At 37.6% G+C, this 23,202-nt stretch overlaps 1 protein-coding gene across 2 annotated transcripts in view; it reads right to left on the minus strand.

Moving 5' to 3' along the window:
- The window catches only part of LOC129434000 (serine/threonine-protein kinase BRSK2), a 237,953-nt gene that overhangs the window by 62,084 nt on the left and 152,667 nt on the right, over window positions 1-23,202 (minus strand). For both annotated transcript variants that reach the window (XM_073864685.1, XM_073864684.1), the window contains exons 3-4: window positions 16,883-16,968; window positions 13,532-13,672 (exon numbers count right to left, since the gene is read on the minus strand). In XM_073864685.1, coding sequence (XP_073720786.1) covers window positions 13,532-13,672; window positions 16,883-16,968 — 227 coding nt within the window. The remainder of the gene's footprint in view (window positions 1-13,531; window positions 13,673-16,882; window positions 16,969-23,202) is intronic.

Below are 23,202 nucleotides of genomic sequence, written 5' to 3' on the forward strand. Positions count from 1 at the left end.
TTGCTAAGCCCAACCCCTGCCCCCCTGGCCAAGCCCCCCGTCATTATAGGATCGCAGTATGTAGCCCAGTTCGTTTCAGAAGAATTTTTAAAAGCTCCTAACCCAATCCTAAATCCAAATCTAACAATCTGTCAATTCCTCCAGAAAACAGCATGAGGCGCACTTGAGAGTTCACATTTGCTTCAGACTGAAATTGAAATGGGGAGAAATAACGGACAGTATCGCATTGTGGCAGCGCAGTGCAGGAATTTAAAATTCATGAAGTATTTTAATTTTAATAAAAACCAGGGGACCCCTTAATTTATATGTTTTTGCTTTATAGGTAGTCCTTTAATGCTTATAGGAGATCCAGGACCACCACCTCAATTCGAACACTGCGTAAAGTCTGGGAAGTCAGTGTTCCTGCAACTCAATTGATTATTGCATCAACTGGTCAACACAAAAGTCATGGGTTCGATACCGGTAAACATACACATTCATAAAATGTATAGCTTAAATGCACTGAAAGTCACTTTGGATAAAAGCTTTTGCCATGTAACATGCAAATGCAAATCTGGCTTGCCTTTTGAAAAAAAATCTGAATACATTTTGATAAAAAATTTATCCATCCATTCAAAATGCTTTCATAAACACAGCTGATATTACTACACTCTTAGTAGCTTTAACACATTTTACCATATTTAAATCCATTGTGCAGAATCCGGCTGTTTTTTTCCCCAGCGAAACGCAGACAATGTCGACCACATGGACCTATTAATGACAATTCAGTCCATGAAATTTAGGACTGTAATAGTACTAACATTTTCATAGAGGTCACTAAATGAACAACAACTATGAACCTGAATCTCTCATCCATCCACTATAAAATTGAATATGGGATTTACAGCTCAATGATATCAAAGGGACAATTTGAAGAGATGTGGTTTATTAGTTGCCACACCGCAAACATCCATAACAGCTCTTTAAAGTCAAATCTGCACGCATGTGACCCAGCCGTCGTAATCTCTCGCTGACAGAAACAGTTTGTTGATACGATCAGAAACTGTTATTCCTTTCGGCCGGTTGTTAATCCAACAGCGGTGAGGTTAATTTCAGTGCCTCGGGCCTGCAGGTTAATGGGGAAAGGAAGCAGGGGCAAAGAAAATATAAACAATGTGCATGTTAGTGAGGATGTGGTAATAAACCATCCTGTGACGCTATCGGATTTGTATTGGACGTTGAGGGCGGAAAGGCCCCCGAAGGCCCGCGAGGTCTTAAATTGCACATTTACTGCCCCGGTGAGTTTAACATTTTATGTGTGCATGGGTTGATAGAGATCTGCATTTAAATCAGCTTACTGTATTTTTATGTTGCTTTCAAGATGGCAGTTCTGGCTGAAGAGTTCCTAACTATAAAAACGAAGAGAAAAAAACTTAAGATTTACTTTTTATACACACAGAGAAACTTTGGAAGTCGCGAGCGATTTTACTTGCGTGTTTTGACGTATTTCCGAGATTTTCCTGCGAATTAGTAAAATGGTGGGCAGGGCTTGTGTTTTCCACTGAGTTTTGATTGGATATGGAAATGCAGCCGTTTCATTAAAAAATTACAGTTGAAGGGGGCGGAGTTAACGAATGCCCCGCACAAGAAGTCAAGCTGACATCATCAGAGAACGATTGCCACAAAAGGGCAGAAGTCCCTTTTTAGATTTTGTTTACAGTTTATAAGGGTAGGTGAATATAAAAAGAGTAATGACTTATAAATTGTTTATAACAAACACTGCAATTACATTTAAACATAAGAATTGTCTGTTTTGATTTCATTGGAACTTTAAGGATTTTTTTATACGTAAAGGGTCGTGCTAATAGACTGTGATATTGGGGATCGACGATTTTGTAATGATGTAATGATGTAATTACATTTAATAAATGACAACCCTACTAAAAAAGCACATTTATAAACATAAAAGACAAAAAACTACATAAAAGTATTTCTATAAATTAGGCTGACTTCACTGTCTTTCTACAGTGGTCATATCTGTTATACTGCACATCCATTAACTCAATTATCTCAAACAAGCTTTACATTACTGTAATGTAAAGAACAGCAGGCAGCCAATGTGAAAGTACATTAGCACACTTAATCACATGCTGCTCACAGCAGTCTAATTATTATACAGTTTAATTATGCAACATGTATGTGCACTGTATGTTTAGTGGCTTTCATGCACACTTGCTATCACACACACACGTTTTCCATTACTGAATTGGTGAAGACATCTCAGATATCTATGATCTCGATACTATGTTAAAGTGATAGTTCAGCGAAAAACGATGATTTACTTACCCTTAAAGGGACAGTTCACCCAACAATGAAAATAATGTCTTTAATGGCTCACCGTCACGTCATCCAAACTCGTAAGACCTCCGTTCATCTTCCGAACACAGTTTAAGATGTTTTAGATTTAGTCCGAGAGCTTTCTGACCCTACATCAAAAATCTAGTAACAGTATACTGTCCATGTCCAGAAAGGTAATAAAACATCATCAAAGTAGTCCATAAGTGGGTCACTTAGAATGTGTTGAAGCATCGAAAATACATTTTGGTCCAAAAATAACAAAACTTGCGACTTTATTCAGCATTGTCTTGTCTTCCGCGTCTGTTGTATAGCGCATGTGCGAGACTAAAGTCACGCGACTGCAGTGACACGGATGACGTGTTATCCTCATGTTTGCAAAGTTTTTTTTAAATTTACAGTAAACGAAGCCTGGGCGCATAAAAAAAACAGCTGGGGCGCACCATATAACACGTCAGCCGCGTGGTACGTCATTTGCGTCACTGCAGTCACGTGACTTTAGTCTCACGCATACGCTTCACAACAAAAGACAATGCTGAATAAAGTCGTAATTTTTGTTATTTTTAGACCAAAATGTATTTTCGATGCTTCAAGACATTTTAACTGACCCACTGATGTCACATGGACTACTTTGATGTTTTTATTACTTTTCTGGACATGGACAGTAAACCGTATGTAGATTTTCAATGAAGGGTCAACAAGCTCTCGGACTAAATATAAAACATCTTAAACTGTATTCCGAAGATGAACGGAGGTCTTACGAGTTTGGAACGACGTGAGCGTGAGTCATTAAATTTTTTCATTTTTGGGTGAACTATCCCTTTAAGCCAGTGCTTCTCAAATAGTGGGGCGGGACCCCCAGGGGGGGCTCGAAGCGACACCAGGGGGGGGGGGGGGCGCGAGACCCCAGGGAAAATACTTTTTCAGGAAGTGATTTTTAAAGACATTACACCCCAATCACGCTGTAAACCGCTTGTGTTATTTATTGATTATATTTAATTTTTCAGTATCAAATGGTCAAAAAATATTATACTTTAAATAAGGATTGATTTTTTTATTTCAGGCAAATTGATGCATTTTAAGTCTTTTCTGTTACAGACTAAAAAACAATGTTAATAAAGTTATTCTTTGTTGTAAGTTGATCGATATTTCTTTTTTTGTGTTTTCTTTTTGTGTTTTCTCAATGTTAATAAGGATACAATGTTTTGCAGATGTGTAATTTTATAGGCAAATTATACTATTTACAGTCGCGGCGGAGAGTTGGGGGGGGGCGCGAAATGTTTACCTCTTCCTAGGGGGGCGTGACAGAAAATAATTGAGAATCACTGCTTTAAGCCATCTGAGATACATATGTCCAGCATCTTTTAGATGACCACAAATTGAGTTATTTTAGAAAATGTCCTGGCTCCTTCAAGCTTTATAATGGTAGACCAACACCATTTTTTAGTTATTATAGTTAATAAAGTTTTAAATATGGATATTTTTCTTACAAAATCACATCAATAACCCTCAGAATGCCTTTATTAACCCCCTAGTGGTGTGTGGATTACTTCTGTAAAGTATGGGTGCACTTTTTTTGGGCTTGAATGTCGTTTCTACCTTTATAAAGCTTGAAAGAGCCAACTTTCTAAAATAACTCAAATTGTGTTCATCTGAAAGATGATGGACATATATATATCTCAGATGGCTTAAGGGTGAGTAAATCGGGGTAATTTTCATTTTTCGCTGAACTATCGCTTTAAGTACATTTTGTATACCCATGAACACAACTTTCACACTGGTGACATCTTTAGATTAACAGTAATACATGGTTTGGCCGATTTTTTAGTAATGCCATTTTTAGCAACTAATGATTACCTAAAAGGTTCATTTTTTGATCCACATGTGTAATACAATTTTAAAATATTTAACCCTAGTATACACACACAGACACACATGTTCACTTTATGTAAACTTCTAAAAAAAAGTTAAAAACCAGGGCAGGGTGTCTTAATCAGTAACTGGTTAACAAACCTGTAAACAGTAAACCGGACACCTACAGCACCAGTTAAACTTTAGCCGTTTCTCAATATGCGTTCTTGTCTGTACTTGCGTTCTTGTGGACTTGTGAAACGTCATCAGTCGCGACCCAAGTACTGTTCCAATTCAAAGTTCGCATCAAGCCCAAGTTCACATAAAGTCCCCGGATGTGTTCTTGATCCGCCCATTTTATCGAGGCTGCATCAGAGGAGACTTGTGTGGACTTTTGACAGCAAAGTTTTCCAGAATGCATTTCGTGTCAGGAGTTCGTTCTTCCGAGTCTGAACTTGCAAGTTCGAACTACGAAGGACACAAGTCCGAGTTTGGCGTACTTGGTATTGAGAAGCGGCTTTTCATTCAAACCATTCTTTAGTGTCATATAAAATCATTTTAATATATTTGCATGTTCACAAAACCCACATAAAATGTATTTGTGTTGATATCAGATGTTATAAATTGTCACCCTGTGACTGTAATTCCTGTTGAGAGGTTGAGGGGGTGTTAATGTACGAATCTTAATGTGTCAGATATTTCTGGAAAAGGTGGGCGTCAAGTGAGTCAATAAATGGCTCAGATATGATTTCCTGAATGGCAGGAGTGCTGTTGTCTATTTTAATATATTATAACCATAATCAGTTGCTCTTAAGAGACATCATCTAATGCAATGGAATCAACATCATTGCATTAGATAAAAAAAAGAGTTAATAAATAAAATAAAACACTTGTCAAGCAAAACATTTCAAAGTAAAGACAAAGTCCGGTATTTAGCACTTTGGGAGTGTTTGAATTGGAAGTCAAAAGACTAAAACATTTAGAAAATACATTAAAATTAAAATTGCACAATTTTTTTTGACTTTCCAATCCTCTTTCACTTTCAATAGACTGAGTAGCCAAGATAGGACGATGGTAAGCAGGTTTTACTGCTTATTTTTAATAAATAAAAAGACCAGGTCACATCTCTGTATCTCTCTTCAAGTGTTTTGTAATAAACCCTATAAAATGTTAAAGGGACACCCCACTTTTTTGACAATATGCTCATTTTCCAGCTCCACTAGAGTTCAACATTTGATTTTTACCGTTTTGGAATCCATTCAGCTGATCTCTGGGTCTGGCGCTAGCACTTTTAGCATAGCTTAGCACAATCCATTGAATCTGATTAGACCATTAGCATCGCGCTAAGTAATACCCAAAGAGTTTCGATATTTTTTCCTATTTATAACTTGACTCTTCTGTAGTTACATCGTGTACTAAGACAGACGAAAAATTAAAAGTTGTGATTTTCTAGGCAGATATGCTAGGAACTATACTCTCATTCTGGCGTAATAACATGGCACTGCCGGAAAATAGTCCCCTTGGTATCTTTCAATAGCAGGGAACTATTTTCAGGTGTTGCGTAATATCATTGCGCCTGCTGCAGCCATGTTACGGCAGCAAAGTCCTTGATTATTACACCGGAAATAATAAAGTTTTTGTCAGTCTTAGTACAAGATGTAACTACAGAAGAGTCAAGTTTTAAATAGGAAAATATTGAAAATCTTTGGTTATTTTTTAGCATGATGCTAATGGTCTAATCAGATTCAATGGATTATGCTAAGCTATGCTAAAAATGGTACCGCCAGACCCGGAGATCAGCTGAATGGATTCCAAAACGGTAAAAATTAAATGTTTACTCTAGGGGAGCTGAAAAATGAGCATTTTTTCTAAAAAAGTGGAGTGTCCCTTTAACATGTCACATTATACTCCGTCACAAACCATACAAAAAATATCAGAATATAATAGCTAGTCTCCCCGCACTTTCTGTTTCCAAATATAAGGACACATATACAAGCTGTCTGACAGGTGTAGACATGCGCTGACTCTATTAGTGGGTATATTTTCAGGAATATTAACATCCAGAAGCAGTAGAAAGACACTGATCTCGTAGGCGGAGAGATCGAGCAGTCAGCCTTGGGCTAATAAATCGTCTAAAAATGCTGACGTTCATATATCCATGTTTTCCTGTCAGTCTGTCCATCACAATACAGGAACCAACTTCCCTTTTATCAAGGCAAAACAACGTAAAGAAAGGCAACAGACAAGCAAAGGGAACTAAAACAGATTGACAGATAAACTGAAAGGGCAGAAAAGTACAGAAAATGGAAAATATGTCAGGGGGAAAAGGGAACATTGGGTCTATATTTCTCCCATCATCCCCTGCTGAGGGTCTCAGCAGGAGTTCAGAGAAGACGGCCATCTCTCAACCTCATGAGAACCGAGCAAACAGCCGGAGAAATCTGACAGCGTGACAGGACATTTCTCATCCCATGTGTAGCATACTGGCCCTACCGCCGCTCTGCTGGAGACCCCGGGCCCTGAGAAATGATCCGGGGATGAGAGACAGAGAGATGCACAGGGCTCCGCAGACACAAAGGTGCCCAGAAGTGAATTTGAGATCACTGCATGAATGATTATGACACCCATGTAGTGTGCATGAGAGAGAGAGAGAGAGAGAGAGAGAGAGAGAGAGAGAGAGAGAGAGAGAGAGAGAGACCCATACACAGATTACCCATAATTCCTCCCTTCAAATTCTTGTCTCTGTTTTCATAGAGAAATCAAACTACAGATGCATTAATGTAAGGAGAGCAACATATTTAAACAATGTAACGCCTTGACATTCCCCGTATCAATTAAAGACGACAACGGTCAAAGTTGCCAAGTTGAATAAGCATTACTATGCATATCATGTTTAGCCAATGAGCAACGAGGGATTTGTGGAACAAAAGTCGAAATGACAAAGATTAAAAATGACAATGGCACTCAGCAGTCAATATTTGCTAATAATATTTATAAATGAACATCAACCACATTCAATTTGCAATCATTAAACGTCGCTGCCTAAGCCCTCGTCGCTTCTTAATGTTAATAACCAGCTTTACGCTTCGGTGAAGCAAATAAAACCAGACGATCAAAAACAAACGAAAACGTCGGCTTACAGAAATAATCAGCAAGACTTCCTCAAATGAAACGTACACATTTCTCAACAACAATCAAAATGTTCTTCTATTTAATCAACCAGAAAATTGTGTATATACACATTTTAATAAATAATAAATATTTATTACAAATAAATAAATAACACTGCAGCTGTGAGGCATAAAAAGTCTTCAACTGTTGAATATAATAGTATAACAAAACATAAATTGACGTAAAAATGTAAACGTTAAAATGTTCAATATGACTTTAAAACCATTTGGGACTGCTGCGGGGATGACACGTTCTGATTCACGATGCTAAATCCCCTCCTCCTACCCAAACCCTCCAAAAGAACATTTAGCATGAAGACCGTGAACATAAATCAGGAATATACACGTGGAGAGGCGGCGTGCCTTGCTTTGCTATGCCTCACACAGCTTTGCCTCGCACGGCTCTAAGGGGAAAAAAGGAGCTTGAGTATGATGATATCTTGATACGGTTCTAATGGAAAACCACAGGGTATGAATCTGAATTTAACAAGTGACTGGGGAAGATCTTACACCAGTTTGCCGTTAATCTATTACAGTACATGTAAATGGGTTGGATGAGATGAAGCTATGATATGTCTAATAAGTCTTTAATTGCTGAGCTTTTGTGTTAAGTGTGGTTTTGCTTTTGTGGGTGGTTGCTAGGGTGTTTCTACTGCAAGGGCTTGCTGTGGATTCTTCTGGGTTGTTGCTGGGATATTTGTATGGCAAGTGAGAGCTGTGGTGTCCTGGCTGTTGCTAGGGTGTTCTACTGCAAAATTGTTACTAGGGTGTTTCTACTGCAAGTAGTTGCTATGGTATCCTAGGTTGTTGCTAGAGTGTTTCTATGGCAAGTGATTGCAATGTTTTTTTGGGTTGTTGCTAGGGTGTTTCTACTGCAAGGGGTTGCTATGGTGTCCTGGGTTGTTGTTAGGTTGTTTCTTCTGCAAGTAGTTGTTATGGTGTCCTTGGTTGTTGCTAGAGTGTTTCTATGGCAAGTGAGTGCAATGTTTTTTTGGGTTGTTGCTAGGGTATTTCTATTGCATATGGTTGCTATAGTGTCCTGGGTTGTTGCTAGGTTGTTTCTATGGCACATAGTTGCTATGGTGTCCTGGGTTGTTGCTAGAGTGTTTCTACTGCAAGGGGTTGATATGGTGTCCTGGGTTGTTGTTAGGTTGTTTCTACTGCAAGTAGTTGCTATGGTGTCCTTGGTTGTTGCTAGAGTGTTTTTATGGCAAGTGAGTACAATGTTTTTTTGGGTTGTTGCTAGGGTATTTCTACTGCAAGCGGTTGCTATAGCGTCCTGGGTTGTTGCTATGATGTTTTTACTGTAAGTAGTTGCTATGGTGTCCTTGGTTGTTGCTAGGGTGTTTCTACTGCAAGGGGTTGATATGGTGTCCTGGGTTGTTGTTAGGTTGTTTCTACTGCAAGGGGTTGATATGGTGTCCTGGGTTGTTGCTAGGTTGTTTCTATGGCACATAGTTGCTATGGTGTCCTGGGTTGTTGCTAGGGTGTTTCTACTGCAAGGGGTTGATATGGTGTCCTGGGTTGTTGTTAGGTTGTTTCTACTGCAAGTAGTTGCTATGGTGTCCTTGGTTGTTGCTAGTGTGTTTTTATGGCAAGTGAGTACAATGTTTTTTGGGTTGTTGCTAGGGTATTTCTACTGCAAGCGGTTGCTATAGCGTCCTGGGTTGTTGCTATGATGTTTTTACTGTAAGTAGTTGCTATGGTGTCCTTGGTTGTTACTAGGGTGTTTCTATGGCAAGTGAGTGCAATGGTGCCTTGGGTTATTGCTAGGGTGTTTCTACGGCAAGCTGTTGCTATGGTGCCCAGGGTTGTTGCTAGGGTGTTTCTATGGCATGTGAGTGCAATGGTGTTTTGGGTTGTTGGTAGGGTGTTTCTACTGCAAGGTGTAGCTATGGTGCCCTGAGTTGTTGCTAGGGTGTTTCTACTGCAAGCAGTTGCTATAGTGCCCTAGGTTGTTGCTATGATGTTTCTACAGTAAGTAGTTGCTATGGTGCCCTGGGTTGTTGCTATGATGTTTCTAACGTAAGTAGTTACTATGGTGCCCTGGGTTGTTTCTACTGCAAGTAGTTGCTATGGTGTCCTGGGTTGTTGCTAGAGTGTTTTTACTGCAAGCCGTTGCTATGGTTTTCTGGGTTGTTGCTAAAATATTTCTATTGCAAGTGAGTGCTATGGTGTTCTGGGTGGTTGCTAAGGTGTTCCTGCTGCAAGTGGTTGCTAGAGAATGGTGTTTTGAAGTTGTTGCTAGGATATTTCTATGGCAAGTGGGTGGTATGCTGGTGTGTATCTACTGCAAGTGGTTGCTGTAATGTCCTAGATTGTTGCTAGGGTGTTTCTACTGCAAGCGGTTGCTATAATGCCCTGGGTTGTTTCTAGGGTGTTTCTACTGTAAGTAGTTGCTATGGTGTCCTGGGTTGTTTCTAGGGAGTTTCTACTGCAAGTAGTTGCTATGGTGTCCTGTGTTGTTGCTAGGGTGTTTCTACTGCTATTGTTTGCTACGGTGTCCTGCATTTCTACTGCAAGTGGTTGCTATAATGCCCTGGGTTGTTTCTAGGGTGTTTCTTCTGTAAGTAGTTGCTATGGTGTCCTGGGTTGTTTCTAGGGAGTTTCTACTGCAAGTAGTTGCTATGGTGTTCTGGGTGGTTGCTAGGGTGTTTCTACTGCTATTGTTTGCTATGGTGTCCTGCATTGTTGCTAGGGTGTTTCCGCTGCAAGTAGTTGCTATGGTGTTCTGGGTGGTTGCTAAGGTGTTTTTAACTGCTGTTGCTATGGTACGGAGCCCTGCTAGGGTCAGGTGTGGAAAAAATAAAAGTCATTTGTAAACTGTTCCCTCGGATTACTAAACCGTGCGCACGGATTACTAAACTGTGCCCTCAGTTTTACAATCTGTGCTCACGGATTACTAAACTGTGCCCTCAGTTTTACAATCTGTGCGCATGGATTACTAAACTGTGCCCTCAGTTTTACAATCTGTGCGCACGGATTACTAAACTGTGCCCTCAGTTTTACAATCTGTGCGCACGGATTACTAAACTGTGCCCTCAGTTTTACAATCTGTGCGCACGGATTACTAAACTGTACCCTCAGTTTTTGAAGATTAAAAGATTATTAAGAGCTGCACAATTATATAGGCCTACATTTAAGTTTTATACATATAATTCTTAATTATTGTAGGCTAAATCAATATTATTTACATTTAACATTAACTTATACAAAATTTTAGTATGTTTCATGCCAAACTTTTATTATGATTTACTTAATTTTTTGGTGAAACATTTTTACATTATATTTATTATTTGAGCAAATGTAAGCAAAAAAGTAATTTTAAGAAATTAAGTAGATCACATGTTAATTCAAAAATCAATGAGACCATAATAATCAAATGAAACTTCTGGGATGGCAAACATCTCAGAATCTCTTTTAAAAATCCAGGTAAGTTAAGAGTTTATGAATATTTACACTTACAACTTGTACTTTGTTAATGAAATATTGTATGTGTCCTTGTGTAAAATGTATTTATCTAAATACTTTCAGTTATACTTTTATATTAACTGGGTAACAGCTTTCTGTGCAAATACTGCTAGAATAGCCATGACTATTTTTATTGTACATAGCCTATTTATTTAGGTCACCAACGTGTTAATATAGCTGTGCTCTTTGAATTGTGTGTAAAAGAATAAATTTCTGATCATATTTTTACTGCACAGTGAGCAGGTATATTAGCCTCTGTAAAACTTTTACTATGATTTACTCAATTTTTGGTTAAAAATTTTATACTTACAAATACTGAGTAAATTTGAAAGCTTTAAATCTGGTATTACAATAATTAAATTGATTTCCTATCACAAATAAAATTGAGTAGGTGTAATCAAAGATCTTAAAGAAATGCAATTGAAATAAGTGAAATCTACTAAGCTGTTTTTTGTGAATTTTATTTAAATAAAAAATGAGTTGAATTTACTTATTGTACAGTGAATTTATTTCATACCATTATTTATGAACGATAAACGAAGCAATTGTACACAATTATTTAATTGAACAATCGTTTACACATGACATAAGTCTACAGTCATCATGAAACTCCGAAAATGCCAAACAGTACATGTTACAAATACAATGAGCTGAATAAACTCTGGAGGTTGCAGAATGACTTCTTAATTCAGACAGGTGGATCAGCAGAATCCTGCACCTATATTTCATAGCCTACACATTGAAAATGTAATTACTCCTACTCCACACTTTCCAGGATTTTTGAGGAGCTTCTGAAGTGCGATTTCATCTGCTGCTGAATAAAACCCACTTGCTTTGTTGGTTTTTAAAGTAATATGTGATCTACATTTTTGCCTATATTTACTCAAATAATACAATGTAAAAATGTTTGACTGTTGATGTTAAGTTGATGTTAAAACACAAAATATTAATTTTAAATGAGCAATTATTCTTATAAGTTTTAAAACATGTAAATATTTAAGTGTGACATTTTTAAATATATTGAGAAACAGATATAATAATATTAAAACTTATATGAATATAATTGTGCAGCTCTTAATAATCTTTTAATGTTACTTAATAAGCTGATGTTAAATACATAAAATATGAATTTGAATGAGCAATTAAAAACGAAAATATATAGCCAGCCTATAGTGTGGCATTCTCAAATATATTGATTAAAATGTATAGAAAATATTAAATAATTTGTTAGTTAAATACTTATTTTATTTTTATGAATAAATCTAAATAACATCTTTACATTTTACACAAAGATATTACTGTAGCATCCGATTAAAACATTTCGTAAATATTACGTAAAGCATGTTTCCAGTTAGGAACATATAAAACAGCTTAACACAGTTAAACTGAGGGCACAGTTTAGTAATCCGTGCGCACAGATTGTAAAACTGAGGGCACAGTTTAGTAATCCGTGCGCACAGATTGTAAAACTGAGGGCACAGTTTAGTAATCCGTGCGCACAGATTGTAAAACTGAGGGCACAGTTTAGTAATCCGTGCGCACAGATTGTAAAACTGAGGGCACAGTTTAGTAATCCGTGCGCACAGATTGTAAAACTGAGGGCACAGTTTAGTAATCCGTGCGCACAGATTGTAAAACTGAGGGCACAGTTTAGTAATCCGTGCGCACAGATTGTAAAACTGAAGGCACAGTTTAGTAATCCGTGCGCACAGATTGTAAAACTGAGGGCACAGTTTAGTAATCCGTGCGCACAGATTGTAAAACTGAGGGCACAGTTTAGTAATCCGTGCGCACAGATTGTAAAACTGAGGGCACAGTTTAGTAATCCGTGCGCACAGATTGTAAAACTGAGGGCACAGTTTAGTAATCCGTGCGCACAGATTGTAAAACTGAGGGCACAGTTTAGTAATCCGTGCGCACAGATTGTAAAACTGAAGGCACAGTTTAGTAATCCGTGCGCACGGTTTAGTAATCCGAGGGAACAGTTTACAAATGACTTTTATTTTTTCCACACCTGACCCTAGCAGGGCTCGGTACTATGGTTTTCTGGGTTGTTGCTAGAATATTTCTACTGCAAGCGGTTGCTATGGTGCCCTGGGTGGTTGCTAAGGTGTTCCTATTGTAAGTTGTTGCTACAGTATGGTGTTTTGGGTTGTTGCTTGGATATTTCTATGGCAAGTGGGTGGTATACTGGGGTATTTCTACTGCAAGTGGTTGCTATAATGTCCTGGGTTGTTGCTAGGGTGTTTCTATGGCAAGTGATTGCTGTAGTGTCATGGGTTGTTGCTAGGCTTTTCCTATTGCAAGTGATTGTTATAGTGTTCTGGGTGGTTGCTGGGGTGTTATTCCTGCAAGCAGTTTTGCGACCAGGGTAAATTCGCTGTAGTTCACTTAATTCACAGAAATCACAAAACAAGATCATGGAATGAGGCCCAAAATACACCTGTAGCAAAAAATATGCTTTAATGCGAAAAGTCAAGTCTCCAGAAACCCGTGCGAAACCCACTGATCCATGTTAATGTTTCAAAGAGGCACGGAAGCAAGGAAATCTGACCTCCTGTACAAAGAAGTTAATCTGGTCAATGCACAGATTTTCTCCCATGATTGGTGACCTCCAGCAAATCCATTTTCAATCTGGTCTTAAGAGTTCTGGTCCCTGCCAAATATGAGCTCAATAATTATTTTCAGGAGTCACTCATACGCACCATATCGAATGACTGTGGCAGAAGTCTAAAGCTGAGATGATCTGTCTGAAGAATTTTCTAGCTTCTTTGGGTGTCAGCCTGCCCTTCTTTACCAGATAGTCAAACAGCTCCCCACCAGACACATGCTCTAAAACCAAATACCTGCAAAAAGAAGAGAAAATTTGGAATTTAAAGGATCTCATTTACTTCTTTTCCCAAAGAACCCAGTTCTTTCTCAAAGAGAATAGATAATTTCATTTTAAAGCACAGGAAATATTCATTTAAGCAAGCAAACAGGCACTAAGATGGATCCCTTTGGTCTGAGGTTGTGCGAGGATAAAAAACACTTGGCCAACAACATCCGTTTCTTCACGGGCCAAATGAGTAAAGTCTTTCATTAGATAAACCCAAAGCGGTGTATATATTCCACAAACCATTTCTTACACTTGAAAACTAGTACAGAGATGAAAGGGATGGCATGAAAGTAAACACAATAAAAAATTTAGCGGATTTTAGTCTGTGATTTTTGTCAGTTCAATAACATGGTATTGTGTATTGAGTGATGAGAAGAACGTCTGTCAGTAAGAGTTTGGAGGACGAACAAAATAAACAAAACAGCTTGTTTCTGTGGAGAAACCATGTGAATATACACCACAGGTCAGAATGAACAATTTATGATACAACATTTATGTGTTTGTGCGAGTTACTCATCCTAAATGTGATACATGAACTGGGCTTGATGCCATTATGATGTCTCGATGACTTTTCTCACTTCTTATAGTGTGTTTTTATGAAACTCGACAGTCCCTATTTACTTTCATTTTATGGAAAAGAGCGTGCTTTAGAAATCCACCTTTCAATTTCACAGCAGAAAAAACCAAACAACATGAGGCTACATAAATGATGAGAAATTTTGTTTCTTTAAACCCTAATGCCTAAAACCTAAACTACATTAGTTGATCAGAAACAAATCATGTCACAAGCAGATAAGTGAATCGTGATGTAAACATGAGTCGTATTTTAGCAAAATTTGTTGATGCCAAAAACTGCTAAGCGAATTATCACGGTGTTTACATGACGAATGATTTGCGGCCCCATTAGCAGCTCTGCTGTGACTAACACACCACTTCACACGATTTCATTAAGAGTGCTTGAGCACCAAAAAAAAAAAAAACCCTCTTCCAAAACCTTTTTTAGATCAAACACATTTGCACTTGTATTTCTGCCAGACATTTCCGTAGCCTACAGAGTTGTTTTTTGTTTTAAAAATGTACATTGACGGGAAATTGACATTAACACAGTGATGGTATCACAGGATAATACCATGGTCCCTTTAATATTTAATATAGTATCCAATGTCTCAATCACAATAACATTTACGCTGTAATCCACAGGGCTTTAAAAAAATACACTTTGCTACCGTAAAATAATAGGTATACAGAAAACATGCTTTTGGTTTGCACTGGTTTTAATTTAGAAAGAACAAGTCAATTTAGTTAGGACATTTTAATTTTTTCTTAAAGTCACAATGAAATCGATATTAAAAACTTTTTTGTCGCATATTTTAAATTGTGGTATTTTTTGTGGTATTTTTGTACAAACGACGTATCTGTAAGCTTCATTGTTTTTTAAAAATTAATGTGCCGTCATAATCTTTAACTCTTTCCCCGCCAGCATTGCTAAAAAAAAGTTGCCAGCCAGTGCCAGCATTTTTAATATTTTTACAAAAGTTTCATGCCTTCCAGAAAATGTTCTTCTTTAATGTATAAACATACAATACAGCAAATAATAGAACAGACATGAAAGAACAGACCCTATACTTTCCAAAAAAGGTTTTTATCCTACCTTCATTTGTTCTCTTTTTATCACCTCTCAAATATGGATAGGTTTCATCGAAAATATACAATTTTGAGCAAAAAACTTAGATAATAATTGCTTTATTGTGAAGGACTTTTGATAGAGATCAGATTCGGAGCGATGATCAAAACATACACAGAGTTTGAATCGTTTGCCCTAAGGGGATACTTCTGGGTTTTATAAGTTGGGTAAGAGCACCACCTGGTGGATAATAGCGGAAATACAGATTGCTGGAAAAACTCGTTATTGGCAGAGAAGCGTTTTCTCTTAACTCTTTCGCCACCGTTGACGAGTAAACTCGTTAATTAAGAGAAAACGCTTATCTGCCAATGATGAGTATTTCTGGCAATCCACAATACTACTATTACCCACCAGGTGGCGCAACTTCCACAACTTATACAACGCGGAAGCAACTCCTCACGTTAAAGAGTAAGAACTCTGTGTATGTTTTAAAGGTCGCTCTGCATCTTTTGTCCTTCACAAAAATGCAATTATCTCAGCTTTTTGCTCAAAATTTAGCGTTTTTGAAGAAACCTACCCATATTTAAGAGGTGATAAAACCCTAAACTAATGAAGGTAGGATGAAACTGGTTAAACTTTTGTGAAAATCATGAAAAATGCTGGCGCTTGCTGGCAACTTTTTTTAAAACGCTGGCGGGGAAAGAGTTAAAAGAACTAGCCAGCCAGCGCCAGCATTTTTATGATTTTCACAAAAGTTTAATGCCTTCCAGAAAATGTTCTTCTTTAAATATATAAACATACAATATATCAAATGAAAGAACAGACAGAAAAGAACAGACACTCAAAAAAAACAAAAAAAATGTTTCATCCTACCTTTATTTATTCTTTTTTATCACCTCTCAAATATGGGTAGATTTCTTCAAAAATACAAAATTTTGAGCAAAAAGCTAATTGCATTTACTGTTTTTAGATCAGTGGAAGCTTAAGTGTTTTATAAGTTGGGTAAGAGCCCCACCTGGTGGATAATAGCGGAAATCCGGATTGCCGGAAAAACTTGTCACTGGCAGGGAAGCGATTTCTTTTAATTGACGAGTTTACTCGTCAATGTTGGGAAAAGAGTTAATTAAAAATGCAAATCTCCTTCCCTACTCGAAACAATCTTTCTTTCGGAGCCGGGAAAGGATTGCAGCCCTTAGCAAAAAATGACTCAATGTCCAACAATACAATAATTTCTCAATAGACAAATTCAAGTCCCACCCTTCCTTTTTTCTCATTTCAGAAGCCGTTCACTCGTATATACGTCATGACGGGGAACATAAGACAACCGCTACTTTCATTTAATTAGAAAAACATTATACAAAATATTGACTCATACACAGAAAAATGTACAAAGGCTATTTTTCACAGCTTTTGTACTTTTTAGAGAGTATATATAATAATTATGATAAGTTTAAGAATATATGAAGATAAACTTTCACAACAGAATATTTTAAATGGCTTAATGTCCTAAAAACTGTACACTGTAACTGTACACACCATGCTTATAATACTTACAAATATTTCTTGTTTTCGTAGACGTCGTGCAACTTTAAAACATGCGGGTGTTCTATTAGCTTCAGAATGGCGATCTCTCTCTCCACCTGCGAGAAAAATAAAACACAAAAATTATAAATACTACCGAACAAATGTAAGAACGTCCCTGGGGACATGCAAGGCTCAGCAATTCACTCAATGTGCCAAAAATGTGATGATGCATATTAACAGATGCATATTAATGCGGCACACCACGTACTATAATCCTAGTCAGACAGTTTGGCTAAACCCCAAGGCAAACAGACTGCAGTACTGCGGCCCGGACATAATGACAGTGAATATGTCAAGCTTAAGGTACAACAAGCCAATCTTCAAGTAAACTGTATCTTCTTCATGTTTTAGCAATATCTGAGATCAGCCAAATCGCATCACCAGTCAGCTCAAATCTGAAGGGTCTCATGAATTCATAAGGAGACCCAGAAAACTGAACTTGGATCAGCATGAAAACAAAAGTTTACAGCCGCATGTCAAGAAAAATACATCTTTGCAATATTCCTCAGAGTCGGTATTGCTTGCGCAGTAATTCCACTTTGATGAATAATCGTTCTAGTCAAGCGAAAAGATGAAAATTTGATGAAAAGACTACGCTAGTCTTATCTAATTTCCACATGCACAAATATCAACACAGTTCATTGAAACAAGCATAAAAGGACTTTTATATACAGTATATGTGAATATCTCTCTGACCTGACATGTAAACAATAGAAATCTCGAAATGTCAAGCACTTAAACTGAATAAACTGAAGTTGGAACCTAAAATTGTGCCGCTTGTAAGCAAGACAATCGTCTCTGGTTTACATCACTGTCTCCTGAAATATTCCCAGCATGCACCGTATGCCACTGTAGATTACAGCATAACTGATGATATTTTCTTAAACCACCTGACCCCGATGTTCAATCGCACTTTAAAGTCGGTGTGAAGTCATTTCAGAAAATGTTTCTAAACACATTATAAATGTTAGAAATGTATTGCTGCAACACGTTACAAAGAACTATGTAGTAATGAATTATGGAGTTACACAGTTAAACATTTTTTCCACATTTCTGTGTTCAGGATTATTTGGGAGGGGATAAAACGGTGGCTTGATAATGCACTGGAGCCACCAAGCATGGCCACGCTCCTAACACAATCACATTTCTTTTTTTTCAGTGAAATTCACGTCATGGGAGGGGCTCCTGCGATTCTGCTCGCTTCCTGTAATCACGTCACTACTAGAGCAAGCCCCAGATTGTTTAACGCGGCGCATTTTTCCGCCAAAGTTCAACTCGCGCGTTTCCCACGGCAACGCTCAAGTTGCGGCATTAGCGCAAACTAGATGTGCAAATAAGGCGAATCGTGTCTACCACGGCGCGCTAAATGCCTCATTCCCGAGGCAAGACCTCCAGGCGCACGTCAACGCGTCTTCACATTAGTCCCTTTCACACATACAGTCTTTACTGGTAATTGACTGGTAAATTGCCGTTAACATGTCATGTGTGAACAGAACCTTTCCGGTAAATCAGTGCTCCCAATTTACCAGTAAGACAGGTTGTAAGATTACCAGTAATTTACCGGTAAACGCTGTGTGTGAACGAAAATTATAGGATTACCGGCATTTAGAACGGACGACGTTAGACCGTGCTGACAGCTTCGGGCCAATCATAGCGTTTTAATACAGATGACGTGTTTACCCCCGCACTGTTTACGGACGTTTCCACACACACATGCTGCTTGAAAGTTGAGCACACCTGAAGTTTACGTCCACATTTCTTCACCAAAGTTGTTTAAAACAGCTTACCGCCGAATTGCCGACGTCCTTAGCACGCCCTCTGTGAAGCCTAAAGTGCAAACAGTACTGTTGTTAAAAACGCATTTTCGGTTTGACGTCGTCTCATTCAATGTTGTTTGGTCATGATCAACTTCGCGACTGTTTACCACAGACGTGAAAACAACAAAATATGGACCGTGGTTATGAACGACGTGGATTGTTTACAAATACAACACTGAGCTCGCCGCGTGCTACAGGTACTTCCGCTTTCTCAACGAATTTACCGGTATTTTGATACTGATGTGTGAATGATGTCTTACTGGTAAAATAACGGAACGCCACTGCGTGTGTGAACAGCACATTTTTGTATTTACTGGTAAATTCATTCTGGTAAATTCATGGTAATTTACCAGAATTACTGTGTGAAAGAGGCTATTGACTTAACATTGAAATCACTCGTGCTTGATGCCTCTACAGCGGCTGGTGTAAACGCAGCATAAGAGTCCAGATTAAATGTGAAAAATCATCCAAAACTTCAAGAAGCTTCTTTATAAAATGACATGAGTACAGTTTTTAGGCAAAGGGTGAGTGTACTTCTGATAATAAAATTGAGTTTTGAATTATTTTGGATGCTTTTAGTCACCAACATAATTCCCAAAGTTACACTTGTCATGCCATAGTTTGGAAGAGGAAAAATATATAAATAAAGAACGAGAAAGTCTTCCAAAACTTTTGACCGGAAGTGTATGTTTTAAGTAAAATATACTTTGAGTCTTGACCAGGTTAGGTAATAAGCCAAGTTCTGATCTCATCACATACAATAAAATGAAATTTAAGCTCTGTCCGCATTGTTTCAGCACCCTATTCACATGGGAAATATGCACAACAAGCACAAACACAAAAATCGACACTGCATGCAAATTTTATATCGTCTTTTTTTTTATTTGAGTGCTTTAGGCAAGCAGAACAGAAATCAAATGTTTAATCAAATAGTGTCATCAAGGTGGGTTTAATTTCAAACAAAATTGTACATTTTTATTAAATTTCTGGATTTATTTAGCAGGAACTGACATCAAGTGTTTGACATCGAGTCAAATCTCTTCGTTTTGTTTTCACCTGTAATACAGATGTGATGATTATTCTGTTATAAACAATCAGGCCAGAGGCTGTTGGAACAGCCACCGGCATCCCAAAGCAATTCTTGACAAACGTGGCATCCCACCAGAACTCACTGAACGCTGATCCAAAGCTAGACGGAGGTGCCAGCATGAAATTTGGCTGAGCAAATGTGGTGCAAATATGTGCATAGGATTTCTATTCCGCATAAACCATGTTCAGGGGCTTGGGAAACGCCAAAGAGATATGAAATCAGTCAACAGTTTATTCAAGAAAAAGATGACGTGACAGAGGTTTAAAATTACTCATCCGTTAACGTTCCCATTCATTTCCAATGCGGTTGCTCAGCATGAAGATGTCAAAGCTAGCAGAATCAGTCATATTATTATCTAAATGCCCCGTGATTCTTTCTTCTCCAAGTATCAAGCTGTGAATTATGATAGTACAGGCGTTAATTACATTGTGAATACATTTTCGATATGTGAAAGGTGAAAACGCCAAGCAGGTATCGATTTTAAGCACTTATTTTCTTTATAACATCCCTTGGATCTCTTTTTAGATATCAAAAACTTGGAACGCCGCTCAGTGGCACTGTTGCAAATCCATTCCTCGTGATGAAAGAGTTACGGTCCGACTCTCTCTTCCATCCATTAACATGATGTCCACCCCACGCTCGCCAACTTCTCAATGCTCCGTGTTCCCATATTGACCCATTCTCTCAAAATGACAGTTTGCCGGCACCTGTGCACCTACTTCTACGAACAGTCGAGAGTTAATTAACTCCACACATCTGCGTGCAAATGGCCGTCCAATTTTTATATAACTTCATTAGAGAGTTATTACACCCGTTCAGTCCTAGACGTGGGTCGGGTTTAGGTTGCAAGGTTCTCGATTTGTGGGGGTGAGAAGAGTGGAAGGCAATCCACCGAGGTAAACTGCAGAAACTAAGGCAGATCGCATCATTAGATGGGAGTAAAAACACCTCCATGCCTATAATCGCCAACGTATGGGTCACGGAGGTTCGAAGTCCGATAATTAGCGATGAGGTAACAAAGTGCCGTGTGGTGATGGAAATGAAGCTCATTCACGGAAATAACCCTGAGAAGTTTCTTTCGACGGCCACTCGTACAAAGTCAAGGTCGAGTAGGTGCGTGAGACTGACACTAATCCAAATTGGTTATTTGACTGGGAGATCATTTGTCTTGTAGACTACCTCATTCTCAATATTGAGGCGTTATCTTGAAATGTACAAGAGTCATTCGTGTAAATTTACCAATGGTTATTCGTCCATGAAGACCAGACTTGGAGGTCAACACTTTAGCTGCTCCAAGAAAAGTAATTTACTACACTAGGTACGTACTGTTTTTTCTATTTCTTCCTTTTTTGTAAAAAAAAAAAACACAGTTGTGTGATTCTCTCGAAAGTAGACTTATGAGGTGTCATGAAACATTTAAAAAAAGTAAATGCTATCAAAATAGGAAGCACACAGTAACAAACATCTCTTCATGTACTATTTCGCTCATGATTTCAAATGACATCTTACAAACCAATTTTGTTGTTTTTTCCACAATTAAGGGGAAAATTTTCATTACCGCAACATGTCCATCACTGGATTTGGGTTCTTTGACATAGAAATATTTATAATAAAAAAATCTAAAAAATAAAAAGCTTCAGTGCATGTTATACTATAAACATTTACAGTAAAGAAACATGTGGTATTTGGTGATCATTGGTAAATGTAGAGACAATAATAAGGAATATAAATGTGTCCAAGACCAATTTTCTCATCCTCCGCAACAATTTTCAATCATTGTTTAAGCCCTCGAGGAACTTACATTTTAAAAAAAAGTTGTACCTATATAGTACCTAGACAACTTTTTAGTTCTCATTACCGAAACACGAGTTTGTAAATGCATTTTAATGTAATATCATGTTGCGGTAATGATACTTTTTGATATGATAATCTAAAAAATGTCAATAATTCTATAAGAAATATTTTTAAATCCTCTAAAATCATGATTATATAGTAAGTACAGACGGTCAGACCTTAATCTTATATGTGCAAAAAAATTGGCTTCAAGGGCTTCTTAAAAATTCTGATGCTGGACACCTAAATCTGGATTTCGTGAGAATCACCCAGTTGCAATGTGGCGTAGCTTAAACATATAGTTTTTTCCTTTGTTTTACACTCTTTAGTGCTTTTCGTTATGATCATAGATTGATTCTTCAAAAAAATGATACTTCCATAAAATAAAAACACACCATATAACACTACAAGTGATTCTCAAAGAAAAGCAACCTATTTTGCAAAGTGAAATAAAATGCACAGCCACTCTTTCGTGGCTTCAATGTAATTTATAATGTATAATCATAGTGCAATTTCAAGGTACAGATGGTGTGTCGAAACAAAGCAATAAAACATCTCAAGGAAAGGGCTTTGAAAATAGGATGGTTGAGATAAATTAAGCACGGTGGAGTGCTGAAACAACAGCTGTTTTAATCCACATGTGCTTTCGAGACAGTTGTTTGAGATTTCTACACAGGAGGCTTCATTAGCTTAACAGCTAAAGCGGTTTGTAAACTGCAGTCATGGATGTGAGTTTACATCGTTTCACGCGTTGAATGTTCTCTGGAGTTTTGTCATTCAACGCGTTTCATTGGAATTAGAATCGAAATGTGTCCCGATTCCGGACGATGAATGAAAAAGTTTTACGGCAAAGGTGAAACACGCAATAACAAAACGAGTACAAAAATCGATGGATTTCAAATTGCCCAAAGATCTAGGAAAAGTTGTTCAACTGTAGCCAATTTTTAGTTTTTAATCTCTCTGTGTCACATAAAACGAATGAATGAAGGACGTTTCTATCTGAACAAGAGAAAAAAAATGGCCAATCGAGCAAACATAAAGCCGTGAAAGAACAATTTAATACAATCGGTAATACCAAAAACAAATCACTGAAGAACTGGATGAACACTCAAAACAACTTTTACACACTGTAATAAAATGCAGCATGAAGTTAAAACAACTTGGTTTTGCAAGTGAATTCAACCTACTATTTTAAGTTTTGACATAACGTTTAAAAAATAGTTGATATTGTTTAACTTAATTTGTTAACCCTTATGGGTTGTTGGGGATGTTTTCATCCACTAGGGGAGTTTTTTTTTAGTCTAAATTTGGCAATAACTTTCTCTGTGTTTCAGCAATTGGAAGGATTTTTGGTGACAAATTTGATATTTACACATATTTTAAGAAAATACTTTGAAATTTTTCAAAAACTCAACAATAGGCAGTGGGCAAATTTACTACCCTTTCGTGTTGTTTGTGGATAAAAACATCCACTAAATTAAACGGCTTCAAAAAATGTATCAGTTGAATATTTATTTCAATTTTTTTCAAACAACCTCAGTACTGATCAA

This window comes from Misgurnus anguillicaudatus, unplaced genomic scaffold (assembly GCF_027580225.2).
Source record: "Misgurnus anguillicaudatus unplaced genomic scaffold, ASM2758022v2 HiC_scaffold_27, whole genome shotgun sequence".
NCBI lineage: Eukaryota > Metazoa > Chordata > Actinopteri > Cypriniformes > Cobitidae > Misgurnus > Misgurnus anguillicaudatus.